Raw genomic sequence first — 22,590 nt, 5'->3', positions numbered from 1 at the left:
AATAAAATCCTGGTGCATAAAAATGAATAAACTAATTGGAAAAGAAATATTTTAATTATTTTAGTTGGTGACTAGGGGTAGTGATTCTTTGATATGGTATGAGGCAGGTGTTAGATTTATGGTTTGCCTTATTATTTTAGTCAGTTAAAATATTTCAAGTATACTTTTAGCCCGGCAATAGAGAATCAGACCTTTTTAATTTTATTTTTCAATTATGGTTTGCATTCAACACTATTTTGTATTAGTTTCAGATGTGCAGCACATTGGTAAGACAGTCTTGTACTTTACAAAGTGTTCTAGAACCAAATATTTTTAATTGCTTGATGAAGAACGACTTAACCAAAAATATTACTAGAAGAGATCATGAGATCCTCAAAGAAATTGATATGAAATATTCCAAAGAAATGTTTACAGCCAAATTTATTTCAAGAATACAGCCAACTTTAAATTATGGCTAGATTAAGTATTGACTCTGTAGTCTAAGATTTCTTAACAGTTTGTGTAAGAGAGAAAATAAATTTTTTTTAAAGGCAAACACTGTTCTGGAAAATCAAAACAAAAACCATATATTACCAGTGACTTTGCATATCACTTTCTATAACCTATTATAGTTATTATAATATTTAACTAAAAGTTCAGTCTTATTCTCCTACTTCTAAATTGAGGGAGGGGAAGTTCATTGTTATATCAACTGCATAAGGTCACATTGAGATTTTTTTTTCATGTAATTTGAGAGCTTGAATGACCTTACCAATTATGTTGCTTATTTTACAGCTGAGAAAAATAGGGCCTCATACAAACTTTTGTACAAAGTTCCATAGCTAGTTACTGACAGAGTATACTGGAATTTATATGCTTTGATTCCAAATATAACCTTTTATACTATTTCTTTATTGTTTTCCTCAAAACAGACGTTTTTTGTTTCTTTATTTTCTTCCTCAGCCTTCACCACTTTTTTTTTTTTTCCACACCTAGGGACCACAGGTTTGTAGAATTCTCTTCTTATAGCAATTTTTTTCTTTATCCAGAAAAAAAAAATCAGTTTCCAATATATTTGATCTTGCAAGGGACTTTTTCTCTAGTGATACTTCGTGAACTATTTTTTATGTCTTGGCCTAGCTTTTCAATTACCTCCTTAACTTTATTATTAACAAGCTCTATATTTTTATTTCTATTCCTCTTTGTTCTTAATTACATTGTTCTCTAAAAGATAGTCCTTTAATGTACTTAATCTCATTCAGTTAGTGATCTAAAGGAATACTCCTGATAAGTTTTGTAGTAAAGATGTATTACCATGAGATCAGCATCTTCAAGTTTTAAGATTTCCTTAGATAGATTTTTCATGGTTAATAGGTTTTAGCCTTATATTATGAGAGAACAAATTCATAGATCTCTTTTGAAAATAATAAAATTATTAACTTTCAACATCTTTTGTTAAACCTCATTTCCTTTTTTATTTTAATTAAAGGCAAGTGGTCAAACTCTAAAATTCAAAAAACTTCATGTCAAAGGGAAAAAAACGAATGATTCAAAGAAAGGAAAGAAAGGAACTTTAATAGGGGATACTGAAGATGAAGACTCTGCATCCACAAGTAGTTCACTAAAAAAAGGAAGCAAAGACCTGAAAAAAAGAAAAATGGAGGAAAATACTTCCATTAACTTATCAAAACAAGAGAGTTTTGCTTCTGTTAAGAAACCGAAAAGAGATGACTCTAAGGACTTAGCTCTTTGCAGGTATTACTTCAATTTTTATGTACTATGTATTCATGATATCTCATTTTATTTGTTTAGAAACCTTCTACCATATAAAAGGTGACTTTCTGAAAATTTGTGCAAATAGGAAAATGTAAAGTTTATAGTATAATTAAATGTATTCTTTTATTATACCTTTTAAAATAATTTACATTCTTGAAAGATTATAAAGCTGAATTTTTAATAAAATAGGTAATTCTAAAGCATCAATATTAATTTCAAACATTATTTTCTTTAGTACGATCCTTACTGAAATGGAAACTCATGAGGATGCATGGCCTTTTCTACTTCCTGTAAACTTGAAACTTGTTCCCGGTTATAAGAAAGTTATTAAGAAGCCTATGGATTTTTCTACAGTTAGAGAGAAATTAAGTAGTGGACAGTAAGTAAATCATTTTGGTTCAATATTTATTGCTGGATAAGTGCTAGATAATTTCCAGAGCCAAAATTACATTAATTTACAGCCAAGACAGAAGCCATGACTTTGGGGGTGGGGGGAGTGTGTGTGTGTGTGTGTTTGGTTAGGGTGGTGGTATGGCATGGATGACAAGTCAATCAAAATTACTTAAACGATTAAAAAGCAGTGTGATGAGCTGCTTTCCACATTGGAAGGGCACCAAACTAAGCCGGGGAGGTAAAGTATCAAGGAAGCCTCTCAGAGTAAGTAAGTAGCAGGTAAGCTGGAGCTTGTGTTATGCATCAGTGGAGTGTTGACATCCTCTCATATGGATTTATTAAAAATTGATTCTTTAATATTTTCAGATTATTTCAATGCAGAGATAGAAGATCATTGGAACTTTTAAATACTAAAAGCTTTATAATGCCCTGGAGGGTAGCTCAGTTGGTGGGAACGTTATCCCAATGTGCCAAGGTTGCAAGCTTGATATTCAGTCAGGGCACATACAAGAATCAATCAACCAATGAATACATAAATAAGTGCATCTCTCACTGCACCCCACCCCCTCTCTCTCAGTCTCAACAATAAATTGTTTTTTAATGTAAAGCTTTATTATTAGTTGGAGAATATTAAAAATGTATGTATTAAATGTGAAAGAAAACTATTATTTGCTACTGTTTACCATATTCTCTTTGTGATCCTATCTGAAGAGTGACTTCTGACCACAGCTGGACTGTATCTTTGTTAGACTTATACCAGACTCCTGCCAGAGAGTAGCAACTGCTAATGGGATTTAATTGGTTCTCTGCACTGGCCCATCTTGGAGCCACAAGGATAAGGCTGTTCACTAAACAGAACAAGCCCACACTAAGGCATCCCACATGTGAATGGCCAGCGGCTGTAGAGCTGTATTTTCTTTCCCATTCTCCCCTGCTCCCTTTATTCCTACATCCCGGTTTAGCTTAATGTCACTTGTGCCTATCACTTCAAGCAAAGTCACAGAAAATATGAAGAAGGAATTTTACATGAGAGAATAACTACAAAATATAGTTTAATTACATTATCACTATTCTTATTCTCATTATTATACAGTATATTATTTAGTTCTTTTCCTGGGCATTCTTTTGGTGAAAATTGCCGTGCTCCATAATTTACACTCACTTTAGAAGAGTTGAGTAGAACTTAACTCATAATAATCAGCGTCTCTCTCATAGCAAATGATTTACTAGATTAACCAAATGACTGGTTTATTTCTTTAAAAACTGTAACATTAGTCTTTCAAAGGGTTATTTCTTTTTTATTTAAAAAAAAATTACAGAAAGGACATGCCCAAACTCAGAAACCATTTATAATCATTACAATTGTTGCTTCTAATGTGAACCAAACAGGGAAAGCTGTTGTCTGAATATGGACTAGTTCTTTTGCTTTTTCTGTCTGTCGAAATAATTGGATGTTTAGAAAGGGTAGCACAACTTTTTCTTGAAGTTTCTCTCTCTCTCTCTCTCTCTCTCTCTCTCTCTCTCTCTCTCTCTCTCTCTCCCATCCTGCCCCTCTCTCTCAAATAAGAATAAAATAAACTTTAAAAAAAATACCTCCCTTCTCCTTACAGCTAAGGCCTTTGCCCAAGCTCTACTGACTTCATTAGACCACCATTTGCCCTACATTTTACATGGCTGGATCCTTCTCATTCACTAGAACTCAACTCAAGTGCCACTGCCTAAGAAAAACCCACTCAACCTAAAGTAATTACTCTCCCCTCCTTTCCACTCTTCTCCCTAATAATTGTGGGTGTGTGTATGAGAAGGGACCCCAAAAAGAAACCAGAATTATCATCTGGAGGGTAGGGCCTTTGTAGTACAGACTTCCCCACTAGGTGAGTATTCTAGGAACCCATCTGTATCAATGCACCAGCTGTCATTGTTGTGAGAGGCTGAGTTCTGCTTCAGTGAATTTGTTTTGAAGACCCTTTCAACACATTTGCACATTTCATGATGGACAATTTACGAGCATACCTGCCCTCACTGCTCAGAGTGTTCAGCAGTTTTTGACCAAAAATGTCATGACTCCTATGCAGCACCCTCACTATTCACCCAATGTTACCTGAGTGACTTCTTTTTAGTTTTCACAAATGAAAAAAATCCTCAAGGGAAAAGTTTCACCAATGTGGAAGAAATGAAACAAAAAATGGCAGAAGTACCAAAAGGCATTAAAAAAAAAAAAAAAAAAAAAAAAGAAAGGGTAGCACAAGGGGATTTACAATCAACATTGTAAAGGACAAGACTTACTCAGGGAGATTTGATCATGTTTAAGTTAACTCATGGCTTTAACTTCCACAATTCTCTTTCCTAGAGAGGATGAGCCTCAATCCCCCCAAATCCCCAAAACAAAAAGCCTTACACATTAAGACAAAATTACCAAAAGAGCTACATAATCAAAGTTCCCTTCTGAGACTGAATCCTGGTGAATGGAGGAGGTCACGTGGAGGCAGGCAGAGAGAGAAACAGTTCCTTAGAATCCTGTCTGTGATGCCAGCTGTGTGGGAGGCCACGTTCAGTGCACTGTCTCCTCAGTTAAACCCAAACTAATGTGTTGGAACCAAAACCCATAAATAGTATTTCAAAATTTTAAACTAGAAATTAATACAATAGAGGGTTTGGTGAAGTGCCTACTTCAATGAATCTTTCTGGGTTTCATTAGCTGCCCATCCTTCTATAAAAGGACACAGTGTGGGATTGGACTTATTTCACCTAGAATCTCATCTAGAATTCTCTCTTGGATTCCAGACTCCCCAGTATTATAAATCATTAACCTTTTCTTATAGTAAGGAACAGCCTAAAGACATAAGTAGTTCTCAAAGTAACTTCATAATGTTTTATAAAAATTATTCCTACACATGTTATATGATTCCATTTATGTGAAATATCCAGAACAGGTGGGTGCCTGCCAAAGGATGGGAATCAGAAGGAACAGAGAGTAACTGCTTAATGGATAAAGGGTTTCCTTTTGGAGTAACGACAATATTTTGAAATTAGATAGAGGTGGTGATAGGACAGTGTTGTGAATGTACTAAATGCCACCGAATTGTCTGCCTTAAAGTGGTTAATTTTAGGTTATATGAATTTCATCTCAATAAAAAAAAAATAAAAAATCCCAGAAGAAAAGGAATGCAAAAGGTTAGATAAGGCCTGAATTAACTCTGTGAGCCCATTACATTAATATTTTTGCACATATTAAGAAAAGAAGGAGGGAGTGGAAACTGTACAAGGCATTTCATCAAAGAAATAATTCCACTTTTATCAGGCCTCAGAACTTTAGTGTGTTTCGCAGATATTTCTAATGGGAAAATTATTTTAGTTATCCAGCTTATCATAAGTTAGAATTAATTTAAATTTGAATTTCCAAAGCTTCCTTTCAAAATGTATTGATTTGTCTTGAGATGAACCAAACCACCCCTTTCTTACCAACAAGGTTAGGCAGATTCAACTTTTGTGCTCTCTTCTTCATGTTCTTACAGAGAGAGGGGAAGTGGGCTAGCCCACTGAAAAAGCACTGAAGCCACAGTGCTTCTTGTTGAAAGTCAGTTGCTCATAATGTTATCTCAGGTAAAGGGGTAGCACATTCTTCTTGCTCATTTTGGATCTTCATACTCAAAGCAAAAGTATATTTGAAGAGAGGAGAGAAATGGGAACTGAGGAAGATTTACAACAGAGCAGCACGTCCTGGGATGTACGTAGAAGCCACAGAGCAAGTATAATGTCTGTAGTTTGCATAGGAAGCATTTCTATTATTTCTAGAGCAGCTAAATAGCTTTGAATGTGGACAGTAGGATACTACAAGTGATACAGCTGATCAGACGAGTTAAATTCATCAAGTGGGATGAGTCCTATAACAGAGAACTGTGATACAGGTCAAACAGGAAATTGGATGTGGGGGAAATGTTAGTTGTAATATATCTTGATCTTCAGAGAAATCTGTTTTTCCATTTCATCTATCTTTAATACTACGTATATGATTCAGACCACATGCAATTACGTATTTTAAATGTTCCACGTATAAGAGGGTATAATGTCTTAAATCACTTTGAACGCAGTTATCCTAATCTTTTTCTTTTTCCTTTCAGTTTTACTTTTTATTACCTCTTCATTTGGTTACAAAACAAAGGCACCCTACAAAAGTATCCTCTAAACCATGTGTTTTCTTTCAGGTATCCGAACCCTGAATCCTTTGCTCTAGATGTCAGGCTTGTTTTTGACAACTGTGAAACATTTAATGAAGATGATTCTGATATAGGCAGAGCTGGCCACAGTATGAGGAAGTATTTTGAAAAAAAGTGGACAGATACTTTCAAAGTGAGCTGAAGTTATAATAATCTCTCTCTTTTTTTTTTCTTTTCAAACAAGGACAAATGAGACCAGCAATGTGAACTGTATTTATATAAATGTGCAAGGCACATACATAATGACTTTTTTCTTTAAAATAAGTATCACAAAAAAAAAGTATCAGAAGAATGATACCATTTTTAAAGGCTTCACTCCTACAACAACCAAGGCCCTTGGTTATTGATTTTTGTGATTTATCAACTAATTTAGGTAGAACAGGGAAGCACACCCAAAGAATTTTCAAAGGAAAGGGTGTTATAGTGCAATAGCAATTAAAGTATATCAAATCGCACTGAATATTCAACACCAGAGCTCTAACATGGGAAATGGTTCTCCTTTCCCTTTCAATAAATATCTATTTTTCATTTTTTTTACTTTGTAGTTTATTTTTTAGTGAATGTATTTAATTTTATGGATTATTTATGATTAAACCACATCCAGAATCTTCGTTTTCTGTGAAAAGGAAGAACTAGAAAATTGCTTTAAATCTTGAAAATACAACAAGGAATGTTTTAAAATATAAAACAAAGCCAAGTTAAACTGTTTACACAAATGTGCTATAAAAGCACCAAAAATAAACTTTACTGTAGAGTTACAAGTACATTTATATATATATATATATGTTGCTGCATCACTTGTGTAGTTAAATTGTATTTCAAGACAGTGAAGAAAAATTGACATGTATATACTGTTCATTATTGTTTATATTAAGTCTTGTTTTAAATATGTATTATGTGTATATATTGTTTGCAGACATTATTGTTTATGCCTTAGGAGGACTGTAGCATTTTATTTTAGTCTGAAGGTAATTATAGCTGTACAGCTTGTACAGTAATTATCCTCTACCAACACTGTGGCGTCTCCTTGATCTTGGTAGTGCCTGCCTTTGAAACAGGGTGTAGGGGATATTAGTTTTTCCATTTTTCTATTTTGTTATATAACTTTAAGCCACCAGGGCCTAAATTAAAGTATAATCATTTGTATCCATGTGGAATAAAATTGTGACAATTTCCTACACACACAGTATTTTTTCATAGAAGCATTTCCTTCCCATTTGCCTTGCCTCAGAAATAAATTTAAAAGACATTTGTAACCACTGTGTTTTATCTACTGTGTGTTGTGGTGGCCTGTTGGAGGCAAATAGATCAGATTTTTTTTTGTACCTATGTAAGAGTACTTGAAGTTTTATTTAAAATAAAATGTTGTGCAAAAGGTAGCATTCTTTTTTTTAGGAGTGTTATTTTTCACTACTATGTGTGGCACGGATACAATAAAAGACTTTTACAAACTAGTTTTTAGTTTTTCTTAACCTGAAAATATAGTTTTTTTAAAAGATTTTAATTTGATTTTTACAGAATCATAAGGGAGGAGCAGCAGAGTGTGATTCAAAGACCATTGAGCTAGATGGAAGGTAGGGCAGTTTAAAGTCAAGTGATATGACTTCCATGAGTCTCTGAACCTCTCTTGACCACGATTTATTGTTGGGTTTTTGGGTTTTTTTACATTTTCAATATGAAAATATTAAAATACATTTTTAAGGTGTTTTGATCAGAGAAATGTCTCCATTGGTAGACATATAACCCCGTGGTCAATAAGAAATTTTGATCATTTAAGTTAGTCTAGTAAGTCATGAGATACAAAGTGCAGCATCCGTGAAATGTGATGTGATACCTTGCTGGGCTCCGAGGAGTCACTGGTGAGCACAACAGGCTCAGGCCCCGGCCTTCATGGAGCTTATTGCCTAGAGAAGAAGTGGCCCTTAGATAATGTTCTTAGAAAATGGCTTTTAATAGCAAAGGAAGAACAGAAAAGTCTTGAAGAAAATATTCCTAACTTTAAAATGCTTTAAAGTCAGAGTATTTTCCAAAATCCTAGACTGTTTGTGAAGACTTATATGAAAATCAGCTGTTATTGTGTAAATATGTCAGTTTCTGTTAACCAAATATCACAGTGATGCCTTAAGGGGCTGGTGCTTAATCAAAAATACCATGTGGAGCTGGGAACAAGGTGGTGCTGTGAATAAAGTCTGTGGTTTTTGTGTTTATAGAACTGCCAATTGCTCCTTGGGGCTTTAGGGATGATACATGCTTATGTTAATTTATATTAGATGATATATAAGTGGTTTATTTGATAATATTTGGTGTATGAGGGGCTCATGAAAAGTAATAAAATTCTTAAACACATGCAAAAGAACAATTTTTCAAGATTGATGATTTTGTTTTAAAAGTAAGTTATCCCTGGGTAAAACCATGCTTGTATTGTGAGGACATTGTAGCAGCCCTCAGGGCCAGCCAGTACCTCCCACCAACTCACAAGCATTGTGACAGTCACAACTTAGAAGTGGATCCTCCAGTCCAAGTCAAACACTGAGATAACTAAACCCCACTCTCTTGACTGCAACTTCACAAGAGACCCCCAGCCAGAACCACCCAGCTAAGCCACCCCTGAATTTTTGACCCACAGAAACTATGAGGTAATAAGCATTTGTTATTGTTTTAAGCCACTCAGGTTTGAGCAGCTTGTTGCATGGTGACAGATAACTAACAGACTGCGGTGAGAGTCTCTAGGATCTGCACGGAAGGGGAACCACATTCTCCAGATGGCCCCTTTACACTCCTCGCAGCTTATGTTCAATATTTATCTAGATTATTTTTCACTGATAATTTATTACAGATTTTGAATTTGAATACCATGTTTTGAAAAACATCAAGCAGTTTCTTTAGTCATATTACCAACTTCAACTTTGATTTGCCTTTTTTTGTAGTTATTGTTTTATGTAGATACTGTATTTAACCCTGTCTGCTTTCCAGTGACTAAGATTTCCAGAGAGATTGAATCACACCTAAAAGATGCCAGGTGAGCATAGAGTCAACACAATGAGGAAGATGTACTGAAGAGTGTTTTATCCAGGTGTTGGTGGGGGCAGGGAAACCAGCCCTTCTCCACAACACCTCAGTGGAATTTCTGCACATGACAACTGCTGGACAATGCACATAATCAGGACATTTTGCCCCTCACCCTCTCTTGTTCTGTTTCATGATGCCTATCCCCATTTTTTTGTTCCTGAGAATTGAGATAGCTCGCATTTCTTGATTATCACATTTCATAGCTCTGCCTACTTAAAGTTTTATCTAGTCATCTGATTAGAATTCTGGATATTTTCAAAGTTCCTCATTAGTCATATGTTTATTGACATGTTCATGTTGTATGCATAGAGATTCTTGTCCATTGTGTATGGATGCAATTGGCTTTCTTCTTCTTTCAAAATTTCTATGAGCTGCTAGAATTCATATCCACGTAACTAAGGTATTGCTCTTATGGGCTGTGTATCTCTCATTCTCACTTAACATAGTTCCTCAGGAAACTGTATCTTACACATTTTTATTAAACATCTAATATAATATCTGACATATTAAAGGTACTCAGTAAAAGTTTGCCAATAAAGCTTTCCTATCAAGGAGAATATTCAAAAGAAAGGGCCACACTCTGAAAGCAATTCCAAAATTGGGGTTCTAAATATATTTTATGTAACCACAATAATAGAATTGTCCAAAATAATTGCTTTCAAAACGACAGTTCTTATTGTATGTATATCTGGAGTGTAATTTCATCAATGTGCAGTCATATTACTTTGTAATGATATCGTGAAGCTTGGTGATGTTTTGAGAGAGTATAGCTCTTTTCTGGGGCATGTTGAAGAGGCTCATGTCAATAATAAAGGGCCTAACAGGTCTCAGGTAGATTCAGTATGTTAAAAAAAGTGGGTCATCTAATGCAAAGTGGAATTTCTTTTTAACTCTCCAGATCGCTTCCCTCTGGTCTTTAACTTTGACCTCAGCCCCTTTCAAGAGGAACTCAAACTTTGATCTAATTTCTTTTCAAAGGGAACAACATTACCATGTGGCAAAGTCATTAATACCATAAAATCAGAGACTTCTGGGTTTCTACCTTCCTGGGCACATGGTGCAATTGCCTTTCCTATACCCCTTGTGCTGAGTATGGCATTTGACATCTAGTTTGGCCAGAAAGTTCTGAATGCAAGTATGTGTCTCTTGCTGGCCAAGCATTTGATTTCTCTCTTTTACCTCTGGCAGAGTAACCGGTAATGTTCAAAATAACTCGTGTTCTGTTAGCCTGTTTCCTGATTAACCATGGTTAATAGAATTCCCTACCAATTCACAATGGACATAGAGCAGAAGCAAGAAATAAACCCTTGTTGCTTTAAATCACTGAGATATTGGGGTTCATTGTAACTATACCATATCCCAGCCTATGCTTGTGCTCACAGACTGGCTATCAAACAATTGGATTAGAAGGAGGAGAAAAAAGTAGGCCCAGTAAGGCTTAACATCCCACTTCTTCTATATCCCATCACTTAAGAAGGAATCCTAGAAAAGAACTAGAATATACAATAGAGGAAAGTATGATAAAAAATTAAGAGGATCTTGAGAAAGCGAGTCGACTAAACTGAAGTAATCTATCCTGGTCAGAAAAGACTGCTAATATCACCCTAAGTTCAAAGGGGAAATATTGGTTTAGAGAAATTAATGTTGAAAAACACAGACACACCAAGAAAAATGGAGGGACTGCAGGAACTTTTGACCCAGTGAAATTTTGGGATGCTGTGAATTTGTGTGGAAGATGCCTTAGGTTATTCGGAGACTCAAATTGTAATCCACCCAAAGAAGCATGATAGGAGTGGTAGATTTTATTAATGCAAAGAACTACAGTATTCCCTCACTTCTTGCGGGTATTATGTTCTGGACCCCCCGCGATGGGTGAAAATCTGCGAAGTAGAAACCTTACATTTATTTTAGTATTTATATATATTTTTAAGGCTTTATAAACCCTTCCCACACACTTATAAACTGTTCCCAGTCCCTTATTAACCTTTTCCACACTTTTATAAACACTACTTATGTTCTTAAACATATTCTACACTCTTAAACCTACATAACTTTAACAACATACGTATACAGTACTGCAAAATCCCGCGATATAACGAAAAATCCGCAATAAATAATTAAATATAATATTTTTTTAAATCCCGCAATATAGTGAGGCCTCAATAAGTGAACCACGATACAGAAAGGGACTACTGTACAGGGCTTCAGCCAAAGCAGTGCTTAGAGGGATATTTATAGTTATAAATACCTCTGTGGAAAAAAAATAGAAAGACTGCAAACTTCCAATAGAAAAAGAAGAGCAAACTAAATTTAAAGCAAGTAGAAGGAAAGAAATAATGATTACAGCAGAAATTAATGGAACAATACAAAAAGAAGAGAAAATTTCAATTAAACCAAAAATTGGTTCTTTGAAAGATCAACAAAATTGACAAAGCTCTTCCTAAACTGGCTGAGAAAAAGAGGGCTCAAATTACTAAAGTCAAGAATGAGGAGACACTGCAATAGACCTTACAGAAATAAAAAGGATTATAAGTGAATACTGTGAATAAGTGAATGCCAGTAAGTTAAACACTTGGGTGATAATGGACAAATTCCTAGAAAACACAAACTACTGCCACTGACTCAAGAAAAAATCCAAATACAAATAGACCTATAAAAAGCAGAGATTGAATTAATTTTAAAAATTCCCGCAAATATAAACCCAGCCCCAAATGGCTTCACCACTGAATTCTACCAAACATTTAAGAACTAATGCCAATTCTTCACATGAACACTCCTAAGTTATTTTATGAGGCCAGTATTACCCTAATACCTAAATCAGGTATATCACAAGAAAAGGAAACTAGAGACCAATGTGTATAGATGCAAAAATCCTCATAAAGATACTAGCAAACTGAGTCCAGAAATATAGAATAAGAATTATATACCATGACCACGTGAGATTAATCCCAGGAATGCAAGCTCTCTGTAACATTCAAACACCAATATAATATGCTATTATCAATGGAATAACAAATACAACATGATTATATAAAAGATTCCAGAAAAGCATTTGACAAAATCCAACACCTTTTAATGATAAAACAAGTAGGATAGAAAGAATTTCAACCAGATAAAGGACATTGACAAAACACAGCTCCCACCAAGTTTAATGGTGAAAGATTCAATGCTTTCCCCTCATATTACGATATCAGGGATGTCCACTCTCACACTTCTACTCAACATTATACTGGACAGTCTACCCAGGGCAAATAGATAAGAAAAAGAAAAGGCATCTAGATGGAAAGAAAGATGTAAAAATATTTCTATTTGCAGGGGACATGATCTTATATATAGAAAACTTTAAGGAATCCATAAAAACAAAAAGTAAGTTCAGCAAGGTTGCATGCCTCAAGATCAATATAATCAATATACAAAAATCAATTGTTCTGTATACTAGCAATTAAAATTGTGGAATTTTTAAAAAATTCCATTTATAATAGCATCAAAAGAATAAAATACTTGGGAATAATTTAACAAAAGTGTGAATGTGTGCCCTATAGACTAAAACACTGGAAATTAAAGAAAACAAACATGGAAAAAGACATACCATGTTTATGGATTGGGAGCCTTAATGTTGTTAACATGCCAGTAATCCTTAAATTGGTCTTCACATTCATAATGCTTATCAAAATCTCAGATGGCTTTTTGGCAGAAATTGACAAACTATTCTTAAAATTTATATAGAAATTCAAAAGACAGAAAATAGCCAAAACAGTCTTGAAAAAGAAAAGAATCAAAGGACTTAACATTTTCCAGTTTCAAAATGCACTAATAGTGACATTAATCAAGACAGTGTGGTGCTAGTATAAGGAGAGTTGTATAATCAGTGAAACAAAATTGAGAGTCCAGAAATAAACCTTCATTTTTATGTCCAATTGATTTTGACAAGGATGCCAAGGCTATTCAAAGGGAGGAAACAGTCTTTTCTACAAATGGTGCTGGAATAACTGGATACCCACATGCAAAAGAATAAAGTTAGACCTCTCCTTTACACCACATACACAAATTAACTCAATGGATCACAGACCTAAATGTAGAAGCAAAAACTATAAGGATGTATAGGAGCACTTTATAAAGTACACAATTGTCTTGTCATTATGCTGTACACCTGAAAGCAATACAAAGTAATATTGAATGTAAACTGTAATTGAAAAAAAAATTTAATGAGTCAAAATAAAAATATCTTGCAAAAATAATTGCATAGGAATATTTGTGATTTCTCATATACCAAAAGCACAAGTGACAAAAAAAAAAAATAGATAAATTGAACATCTAAATTAAAAGTTTGTGTTGCAAATGGTGTCTTCAAGAAAGTTCAGCAAAAACAAAAATGTTCTAAAGTTAGGTTGTGGTGATAATTGCACATCTGTAAATATACTAAAAACTATAGAATTGTATACTCTAAAAGGAGTGAATTATATGGCATATAAGTTATACGTCAAGCTGTTTAAAAACAAAAGACTCATTGGCTCACTGTTGAGTTTCAAGGTGATACAATTATTGTAGGTGTGGACACAGATGTTGCCTGATTCCTAAGGGAATGTGCCTGAGAAATTATGAAGTCACAGGGAAAATGAGTCATATTAAAGATGTTCCAGGCAGAACAAAAGAGAATTCTGGCCTGGTACATATTGGTCTGATAGAAAACAATCTCTTGGGTATAATTATTCTAAATAGAAAAAAGTGAAAAAGATTGTTTAAACAGTGAAAGTTTTTGTCCTAGAAATAATTGATTTCATATTTGTCACAATGGAATCTCCATGAGACAAGTCAGAAAAGTAAATGTCTGGGTAGTTTTCTTTGGACAAGGGAATTTTATGTACTTAAATTCCCTTCAATTTTTATAACTTTGGACTTTCAATTTTCAAATAACCTTTGGTCTTTAATTTCACCCTGTGAATTTTATAATGAGAAGCAGTCTGTATTCATTATATTTTGGTCATTTTGTTGGTACAGTATCTTAATTTAGTCATTCATCTCATAGAACTGTTACAGAAGGGAGAGACCCAAGTCAAGAGGCTCTCTCCCCTGCCTGCCTCAGTTCTTGTCTCACTTTCAAGAGAATAGTAATTCAAATGAAGAGACAAACATGTATGGAAATGAGAACGCAAGTTTATTTATGAAACACTTATGAGCACGAAGCTGCAGCAGGCACCCAGCTAGTCTAAATGCCCAATGTATAGAGGAAAGAAGATTGTTAGTGAGTTTATTCTATACATTTGAGCTAAGGCTCCAGTGGGTACTTAGCTACTCTTTAAGTATGCTGGCTATTGGGGTTCTGGGGTTATATAGCTCAGCTGGTATCTAGGTCCCCCATCTTCTCCCCCTTCTAAATCTTGGGAATAATGTGCAGCTACAAAGACTTTCTTTCGCAGTTAGTAAAGGCTCTTTGTCTTTGTTAGTGAAATTATTACAGAGGTTCCATTTCCCAGCATAGAATCTCAAGGACTCCCCTACCTTGTTCCTGTGCTATTCCCGGCAATGTCAGTAACATTGTTACAGAAGCTCCTTCTCTCAGCACAGTATCAGGGACTCCCCTCCTCCTGTGCTATTTTGCTTGTGATGCTTGGGACACCTGGCAATCTTATCAAACCCAACTCAGGACTGCTGAGTTAATTGGTGAGACATGTCTTCCTTTTACTTCGAGCCTCCTGTATTAAATTCTTTGTTAGATTGCAATGGCGAGGGCCCTGCCTTTATTTCCCCTCTGGCCGCTCATTCCTAGCTGCTTCCTAACAGAATCTCTCATAAGCAAATTGGGACAATATGGCTGCACATAATTTAGAATCAGAACTACATTAGGGAGTAAATGTTAGGGTTTGAGTATAGAATGGCCTTAGAATCTACTTAATTAATACATGGTTCTGATCCATTAAAGAGCTTTCTGGAGCAAAATCAAATTGACCTCTATTGATTAAAAATGATTCACAATATAACAATAGCTGGCATTAGGGGAGTGACTTTATGAAGGTTAGAGGCAAAACAGTCCAGAAAATCCAGACTTCCCTGCCTGCCCCCTGGTACCTTCAAGGGATGGCCACACTCTGGCTGGCTCAATGGGTTAAATGAAGAGAAGAAAAAGCTGCTGAGTGTTTGGGGTTGGAGTAGCTCTTTACTCCTGAGTTTGTGTTTCCACGTGAAAGGATATCAGTCCACTCTTTCCTTATGCCTCTACTCTGATAGGTGGGGTAAGGATAACAGACTGAGCCTGAATAGCTCAGTGCCCCCTCTGCTCTGTCTCAGCTACAGGAGCATGAACTCTGGTCCACTTGGGCTCAGCAGTAAGCCTGGCAGCAAAATCTGCCTGATAAGTTTTCCTGCACTTCCTGTGATGAGGTGTGCAAATCTATTTAAATTCTGAGGTTCAGAATTAGGAAGCCCATTGTTCAGAATCTGTCACCTACCTCTCCAGCCTTGACGTTTTCAATATTAAAGGAAGTGTCTTGATTTCCATCTCTTTTTCTCCTTCGTCTATGTTGGCATGGAATTCAGGTAGGAAAAACAGGTGCTATTTATTAGCTTCTTCAAGCTATAAGTGTAGCTGGAGCACATCAATTGATAACATTCCCACTATAAGACAACTTAATAAGGGATTCTGTATAGTTCTAGCTATTTATAATATCAACTTTTAGAGTTGAACAATATCAAGACTTGTAATAGTTCACCTACTCATTTTTGTTCCTGGTACAAATTGCTATTAATATTTCCCTAAAAATACCTCTTTAGTATATGAAAAATATGGGTATTTGTAAAAATCACATATACATAAATTCACTGATCATATATTGAATATTTTAAGTATTTACTATTAAGCTTCTTTTTAAAATACTTTATGTCTGAGTGTACTAGTTGCTAAATTGGCTAAATTAAATTGTCTTCCAATTGATCAAAGTTTTCTGTGACATCATGACATCTGTTTCATCATGTAAATCTTCCATAGTATCATTTCAGATACCCTGCCTTCAAATAATAAAAATGATTTCATTTAGATTACACTTATTACCAATAGAGCTTTTCTTTTTCGGTGTAGTCTAATAACTTAAACTACTTGGGAAAACTATTAGGATAAATCCATGGCATGTAAAGGATAAATATTGTTGTCATTTTTGAAAAACACAATTTTCCACATTAGGTATGATATTTTATCCTATTATTTTAAACACAAGTGCTTATTCCTCTTTGAGTTACAAAATAAAGTAAAACTAAAGGAATGTCTTGATGTCCTTTAGGGGAAATTCAGTTTGAAAATCATTAGTGAAAAGCTGGAAAACTATTGATACCAAACTGTCAGGTTAAAATGCAGACATAATTCTGTTTGGTCATTATTTGATAAGACGTTATGGTATGGCATAGACTGGTATCATTAAAATATTATGTTCAAGACTACAATGAATAGGAAACATGATTTGCTAGTTCTGTAAGTTCGACTACTCAATGAATTTGATTTGACAATGTCCTATTTTCTTAGGTAATTCAAAACCATTAATATGAAACCAAAAATGGGGGATTTGTTTTCAAAAAAGCACTTTTAACATCTTGAATTCTCTAGAAGAGCATTAAGAAGAAGACACTGGAAAATAAATTTGAGACAGTTGGAAATAAGAAAAAATTAGGTTATGGGAAGTTGGAACTTAAAAATCTGTAAACAAGAAAAATGTGATAAGAAAAGGGCATAACTGGAACGTACCACAAAGTACCAAGTGTCAGGCGTGTCATCACATTTCCTTTAGTCTTCGTATTTCCAGCCACAGGTACATTCTCTCCCATCAGGCAGTTCTCACTGTGTGATGCCCAGCATGCGCCTTCCTCATCCTCAGTTTGGCAGCCTCTGGGTCTTTCCTTTATATATATGGCGGGGCAAAAGTAGGCAGAAAGTTGTTTGTATGGAAAGTAATACATAATAAATAATACAAGAATAAACTCTTTCACATGCTCACAATTGTACACCTACTTTTCCCCCACCATGTATATGGACCATCAAAGAACTGTGAGGGTGTGAAGTTTATTTAATGGCAAAGGACACAGGTGATTCGGAGAATATTCCATAATGCAGAAGGTAACAGCACGCTCCCAGAGTTAGTGTCTCAGATCCTCCAAGTTCTCTACAGTGGCTCTGTGGGTGATACCATATATGGAGACTGAATGATTACGTCATCCTGAGGGGACCCCTGCACCATTCTCATGGATTATATTTTTTCATTTTATTTTGAAAAAATTAGTTTCACATCGTTATAAAGATACTACAGAGAAGTCCTGTGTGCTATTCACTGTTTCCCCCAACTGTTACATCTTAATTATATATAGTACACTATCAAAACAGCACATTGACATTGATACAATGCCTTTTTATAATTCTATTTGATTGCATGCATGGATTCATATAACTTTCACCACAATCAAGATACAGAACTAATACATCATCACAAAGATCTCCCTTAATAATCATATACCTAATCTCCCCCCAACCATCTCTCTCCCCTGGCAACCATTGGTCTGTTTTTCATCTCTATAATTTTGTTATTTTGAAAATGTTACATAAATGCAATCATGAAGTATGTGAGTTTTTGAGCGTATGATCTTTCAAGATTGCTATGTATGTTTAGTTTTTGTTTTAATTTTTTCAATTATAGTTTGCACTTAATATTAGTTTGTATTAGTTTCAGATGTACAGCATAGTGTATGTTTATTTTTTATTGTATTTTTTCCATTACCATTTATCCCCCACACTCTCTTCCTTCTCCACCCACCTCCCTCCTCCCACCCCGCAAACACCACACAATTGTCCATGTCCAAGAGTTCTTTTTCTTTTTTGCTTTATTTTTAAAAACTTTTTGAAGTATAATATATACACACAAATGTATATATCATGTGTTGAACTTGATACAATTTTGGAAACTGAACATGCAATTGAGTTACTACTACTTACCTATGCTGCCCAACTATTCTGGAAACCCTGGCCTTGGGTTTGCCTGCAAAAAACAAAACAAAACAAAACACATCCCTGAGTATTTGCTGTGAAAACGGGGTATTTCCCAAGCTGATCATCCCTCAGCTGGCCCACTTTTCAAGCTTATGTAAGACCCACTCTTACACCCACCTTTTCTGATTACTCCAGGGCCTCTTTAAACTCCAGGTTACTCTCAACCATGCATTTTAGTCATAAGTGACTCACTCACTGTTCCACACTTAACTCTGTTCCCATTGCAATTGTATTTTGAGAGCACGTATTGCTTACTATTTAACTGAGCAGTTAATTTTTCTTTAAATATCATTTTAAATTGTTTTCTATATTCCTCAAGTGGCATTATTACAAGAAATGGAACCAGAAATTCATGATAAAATAGAGTTAACTACCACAATTACATAATAATTAAAGAATGCATAAAATATTCAAATCTGTACTATTCCATTTCAAAGTTCCAACTTTTAACACTGTTCTGTGAGATAACTAGTTAAACCATGTGATCAAAGATTTTTATAAGTTCTTTAAATGTTTCTCTAGTATATTGACAAGATATTTTAATTAACATATCCCAGATTGCAAACTCATAGACTAGAAAGCAGCTATAATAAAGCTTCCCTTTTTGAAACTGCTTTTCCTTGCAGGATAGGCAAAGTTGACCATATTGGCCTTGAGGACTCCATGCTAAACTACTAGCAGGAGTTTCGATGTAGGCAAGGGTTTCTTTTAGTTTTACATAAAGAATGTTACAGCCAATTTTTGTCATCAAATTAGTGAAGATAAAAAATATTGCTCAAGTCTGTCAAGAATATGGAGGGACAGGCACACAACCATATGTTGCTGAAAGTGTAAACCAACCTCTCTGAAAAGCAATATGGCAGTGTTTATTAAGAATCTTTAAACTCTTATGTCTAGTAACTCCATTTCTATTTAACAATTTTCTTAGTAAATATTTGAGAGTGCATAAAGATTTACATACAAAGCTATTTAATCCATTATCATGTATAATATTACAAACATTGAATCAACCATCCAACAAGAGGAAAAATGTTCAATGTTTCTGGAAATGTGGACCATTAGGAAAAAAATTAAAATACCGGAGAAAGTTTAGATATGGAAAAGGCTCAAGATACAAGTTAAGTTTTAAAAGACAACTTGCAGGACTTTGTAAGGAAATGTTATCTCTGAATGGGTTATCTTTGAGTGAGGCAGTTATTAGCCCTTTTTCTTTGTGTTCTGTATTTCCTACAAAGAGCTCTTTTTATAATCAAAACACTGTTTTAAAGAAAAATTCTGTTTGGGGAGTACTTTGGTATGTATTTTTGGTGTTCAAAGTCTCAATCGTGATGCACTTGTTAATTTAAAAACCACAGGAGCATCTCAAAATCATAAATTTCTCTTTTGTCTTTTTTTATTACAAATCATTTCCAGCTATTTGTTTCATCTTTTGATCATTTTATATGATCACTTTAAATATATGACTTTGGGTTTCCTCAGGTTGATAATTTTATGTGTCCTCGTTAAAAGAAAAAGAAAAACTGAAGTTGCAGTATTAAAAATAAAAGCTATCTGTATCTTGAATTTTCATCTGAACATAGCCCTCTACTGTGTCGTGCACATAATTAACAAGCGTTACAGCTTTTTTTCTGGACAACTTTTTAGTCTCAGAAAGGATTAACGAGACCACCTCGTAGTCAACTACACATCGAAACCACGGTCCACATGTTAGCCTGGGAAACAATCTGAAAGGCTAGAAGAAATGCACATCGGGTTCAGGTGATACCAGGATATCCACCTGGACCGGTCTAGTGGGCGGTGCGAACTGCAAGACTGGGGCTCAGGGTGGGGGTGGGGATGGGGAGCAACCTTCCCTGGCAACAGATTTGGGAAACCTTAGCATAAAGGTCATGGCAGAAGACACCGTCTTGGACTGCTAAGGGCAGAGCTAGCCTAAACAGAAAAGACCGATCAGGGAAATGACTGAGATAACAGACCGAGCAGAGTGGACTACGGAGAGGAAGGAGACTAATAATCTTTGAGCTGGAATAACCAGGGTTTTTGTTTGTTTTGTTTTGTTTTTTAGAGAGAAGGGAGGGAGAGAGAAAAGAGAGGAAGCAAAACACCGATCTGTGACATTGATCCGTAGCCTCTCCCACGTCCCCAAGCGGGGACCTTGCCGGCAATCTCGGCAAGTGTCCTGACCGAATCCCTCGAACCAGAGACCTTTAGGTTAGCTGGGCGACGCTCCACTGAGTCACACCAGTCCGGGATAACGGGATATTTAATAGTGTCTCCTTTAAAACCGTATTTCAGGCACTCGCTACACCTTGGGCCCTCAGCTTCCTCAACTGGGAAAATAACTTCCCCAGACCGGACTCAAGATTCCTAGAGCCAGAGTTTAGGGACCTCCTATTAGAGAGCAGAAGAGCACGCATGCGCGGAGACGCGGTCCGTCCAGGGGCGGGGCCTGTTCCTGCGCTCTAGGTTTGCGCGGGCGCAAGCCCCGCCCGCCTCACCTGCCCCGGCCACACCCTTGTTTCACCTGATGGTCACTTGGCCTGAGACTTTAGAGAAGTCCCTGAAGGCAGGCTCCTCACGGCGTTGGTCTTGCAGGTGAAAGGGTCTGTGCCCCTGGGCCATTTTAACAGTGGCAGGGGCAGGTAGGGGATCGTTACTGGGGTCAGCTTGCAGAACCTCCACGCTCAGTGTGTCAGAACCCTCCGGTTCTCGGCGTCTAAATCTAAGCGCGCGGCAAGAACGGACCCGGACCTTGACGGGACGGAGGCACTGTTGTGGGGCCTTGGCCCGGGAGCCGGGCGGGGCCTACCAGCGTTGCGTGACAGCCCCAGAGGGGCCCGGCGCGAGCGACGGTCCCCGCTCCCGGAAAAACCCGGCTCCACGCCGGCTGCGGAGCAAGCGCCGGGCAGCAAGGCTGTGCTTCCGCCTGGGTCGCTCAGTCCGCTGAGGGCCGGCTGGCTCTCAGAGTTGGGCAAAAGCTTGGTCCCTGCATGCGGGAGGAGTAAGTCCTGGACTATATTTGGGGGATTCTTGGCACTTCTCGCGATTGCTTTGGATTAGATGGGGATGCGTGTATTGACACAGGGAAGTTGACTCGGTTTGCCTGGGAATTGAGCCTCTGGCGCGTCAGCTGAGGCCTTAGCGGACACCCACACCCCGAGGCTCGAGAGTCCTTTCCAAAATAAACGGTTAGGCTGATTAGGGCTCTGTCCTTCGACTGTATGGCCTCGACCTGCAAAGGGAGCTGAGTGCAACAAGGGTGTGGAAGCCAAAGTTTGGAAAATTATGTGTGTGCGCTTGCATAATTGGGATTTAGGAGTTCGCCACACAGTACGTACCACCTGATCTTGAGCTTGCTCGTTTTCAGTGCAGTAATACAGACGGTAATCTACCAGGAGTTGACGCGCGCGCGCGTTTTAAGCTTTATTGGAGTTTATTTGAAAAGAGGCTGAATTTTTGGAGTACGATGAAAATAGGAAAGGCATGCTCCATCTTTGTGTAGAGATTTTGTAAATAAGATTAGAACAAGAAATTATGTATTTTACAACCCAGGGTTATACCTATCCCTTCAGGGCTGATTATTAATTACCTCATCCTGCACCATTTTTCCACTGTCAGATTTTTTTTTTTTAAGTACTGGTAGCTTTATTTAAAATTTTATCGTTTTGCATTATGTTCACATAATATTTCAAGGCTAGAACTCATTTGGATTTGGAAAGAGTAAATTTTCAACAAATATTTATTTGAGCAGAGAATGTGCCTGATACTGTTTTACTGCTATGGATACAGAAAAGAGCCAGATGCCTTTAGAGCTTACATTCTAATGGGGAGAGACACATAATAACTACATCAAATGGTGGTAATCCGTACACTGAGGACTGATGTGCTAGGCTAGAGAGTGGCTGCTTGAGATTGGGAGACGCTCTCTGAAAAGGGGCACTGAGATTGAGATTTAAATGAGAAATAGAATCCCAAAAGACAAGGGAAAAGAATTTCAACATAAGAACACCGCTTTATGAAGATCGAAGACCCGGAGTCTTTTTGACCAGGGAGGCTGGAAAGAAGTGAGGGAGCGGGAATGTGGCAGGAAAGCGCCGGTGCATTTAGGGTTTGGTAAGCCCTGGTGAGGAGTTT

General features: G+C 36.5%; 1 protein-coding gene and 1 long non-coding RNA gene across 11 annotated transcripts in view; one reads left to right on the top strand and one right to left on the bottom strand.

Annotated features, from left to right (window-relative positions):
- Positions 1–18,448, bottom strand: part of LOC150022091 (uncharacterized) — a 60,450-nt gene extending 42,002 nt beyond the window's left edge. For both annotated transcript variants that reach the window (XR_016511688.1, XR_016511690.1), the window contains exons 1-2: positions 18,403–18,448; positions 17,164–17,315 (exon numbers count right to left, since the gene is read on the bottom strand). This is a non-coding gene — a long non-coding RNA (uncharacterized LOC150022091). The remainder of the gene's footprint in view (positions 1–17,163; positions 17,316–18,402) is intronic.
- The window catches only part of LOC150022090 (WD repeat, SAM and U-box domain-containing protein 1), a 429,825-nt gene that overhangs the window by 344,695 nt on the left and 62,540 nt on the right, over positions 1–22,590 (top strand). For 4 of the 9 annotated variants that reach the window (XM_090280147.1, XM_090280139.1, XM_090280141.1 and 1 more), the window contains exon 1: positions 20,908–21,051. Coding sequence is in view for 1 of the 9 variants with exons in the window: in XM_090280155.1 (XP_090136281.1) it covers positions 1,469–1,734; positions 1,991–2,134; positions 6,354–6,498 (555 nt within the window). In the remaining 8 variants the exon portion in view is untranslated. The other 5 variants (XM_090280155.1, XM_090280136.1, XM_090280152.1 and 2 more) reach the window with 5 other exon arrangements.

This window comes from Furipterus horrens, unplaced genomic scaffold (assembly GCF_987537825.1).
Source record: "Furipterus horrens unplaced genomic scaffold, mFurHor1.1.pri manual_scaffold_1, whole genome shotgun sequence".
Lineage (NCBI taxonomy): Eukaryota > Metazoa > Chordata > Mammalia > Chiroptera > Furipteridae > Furipterus > Furipterus horrens.
The sequence above is the reverse complement of the archived record's forward strand: the minus strand, read 5'-3'. Positions and strand labels throughout refer to the sequence as shown.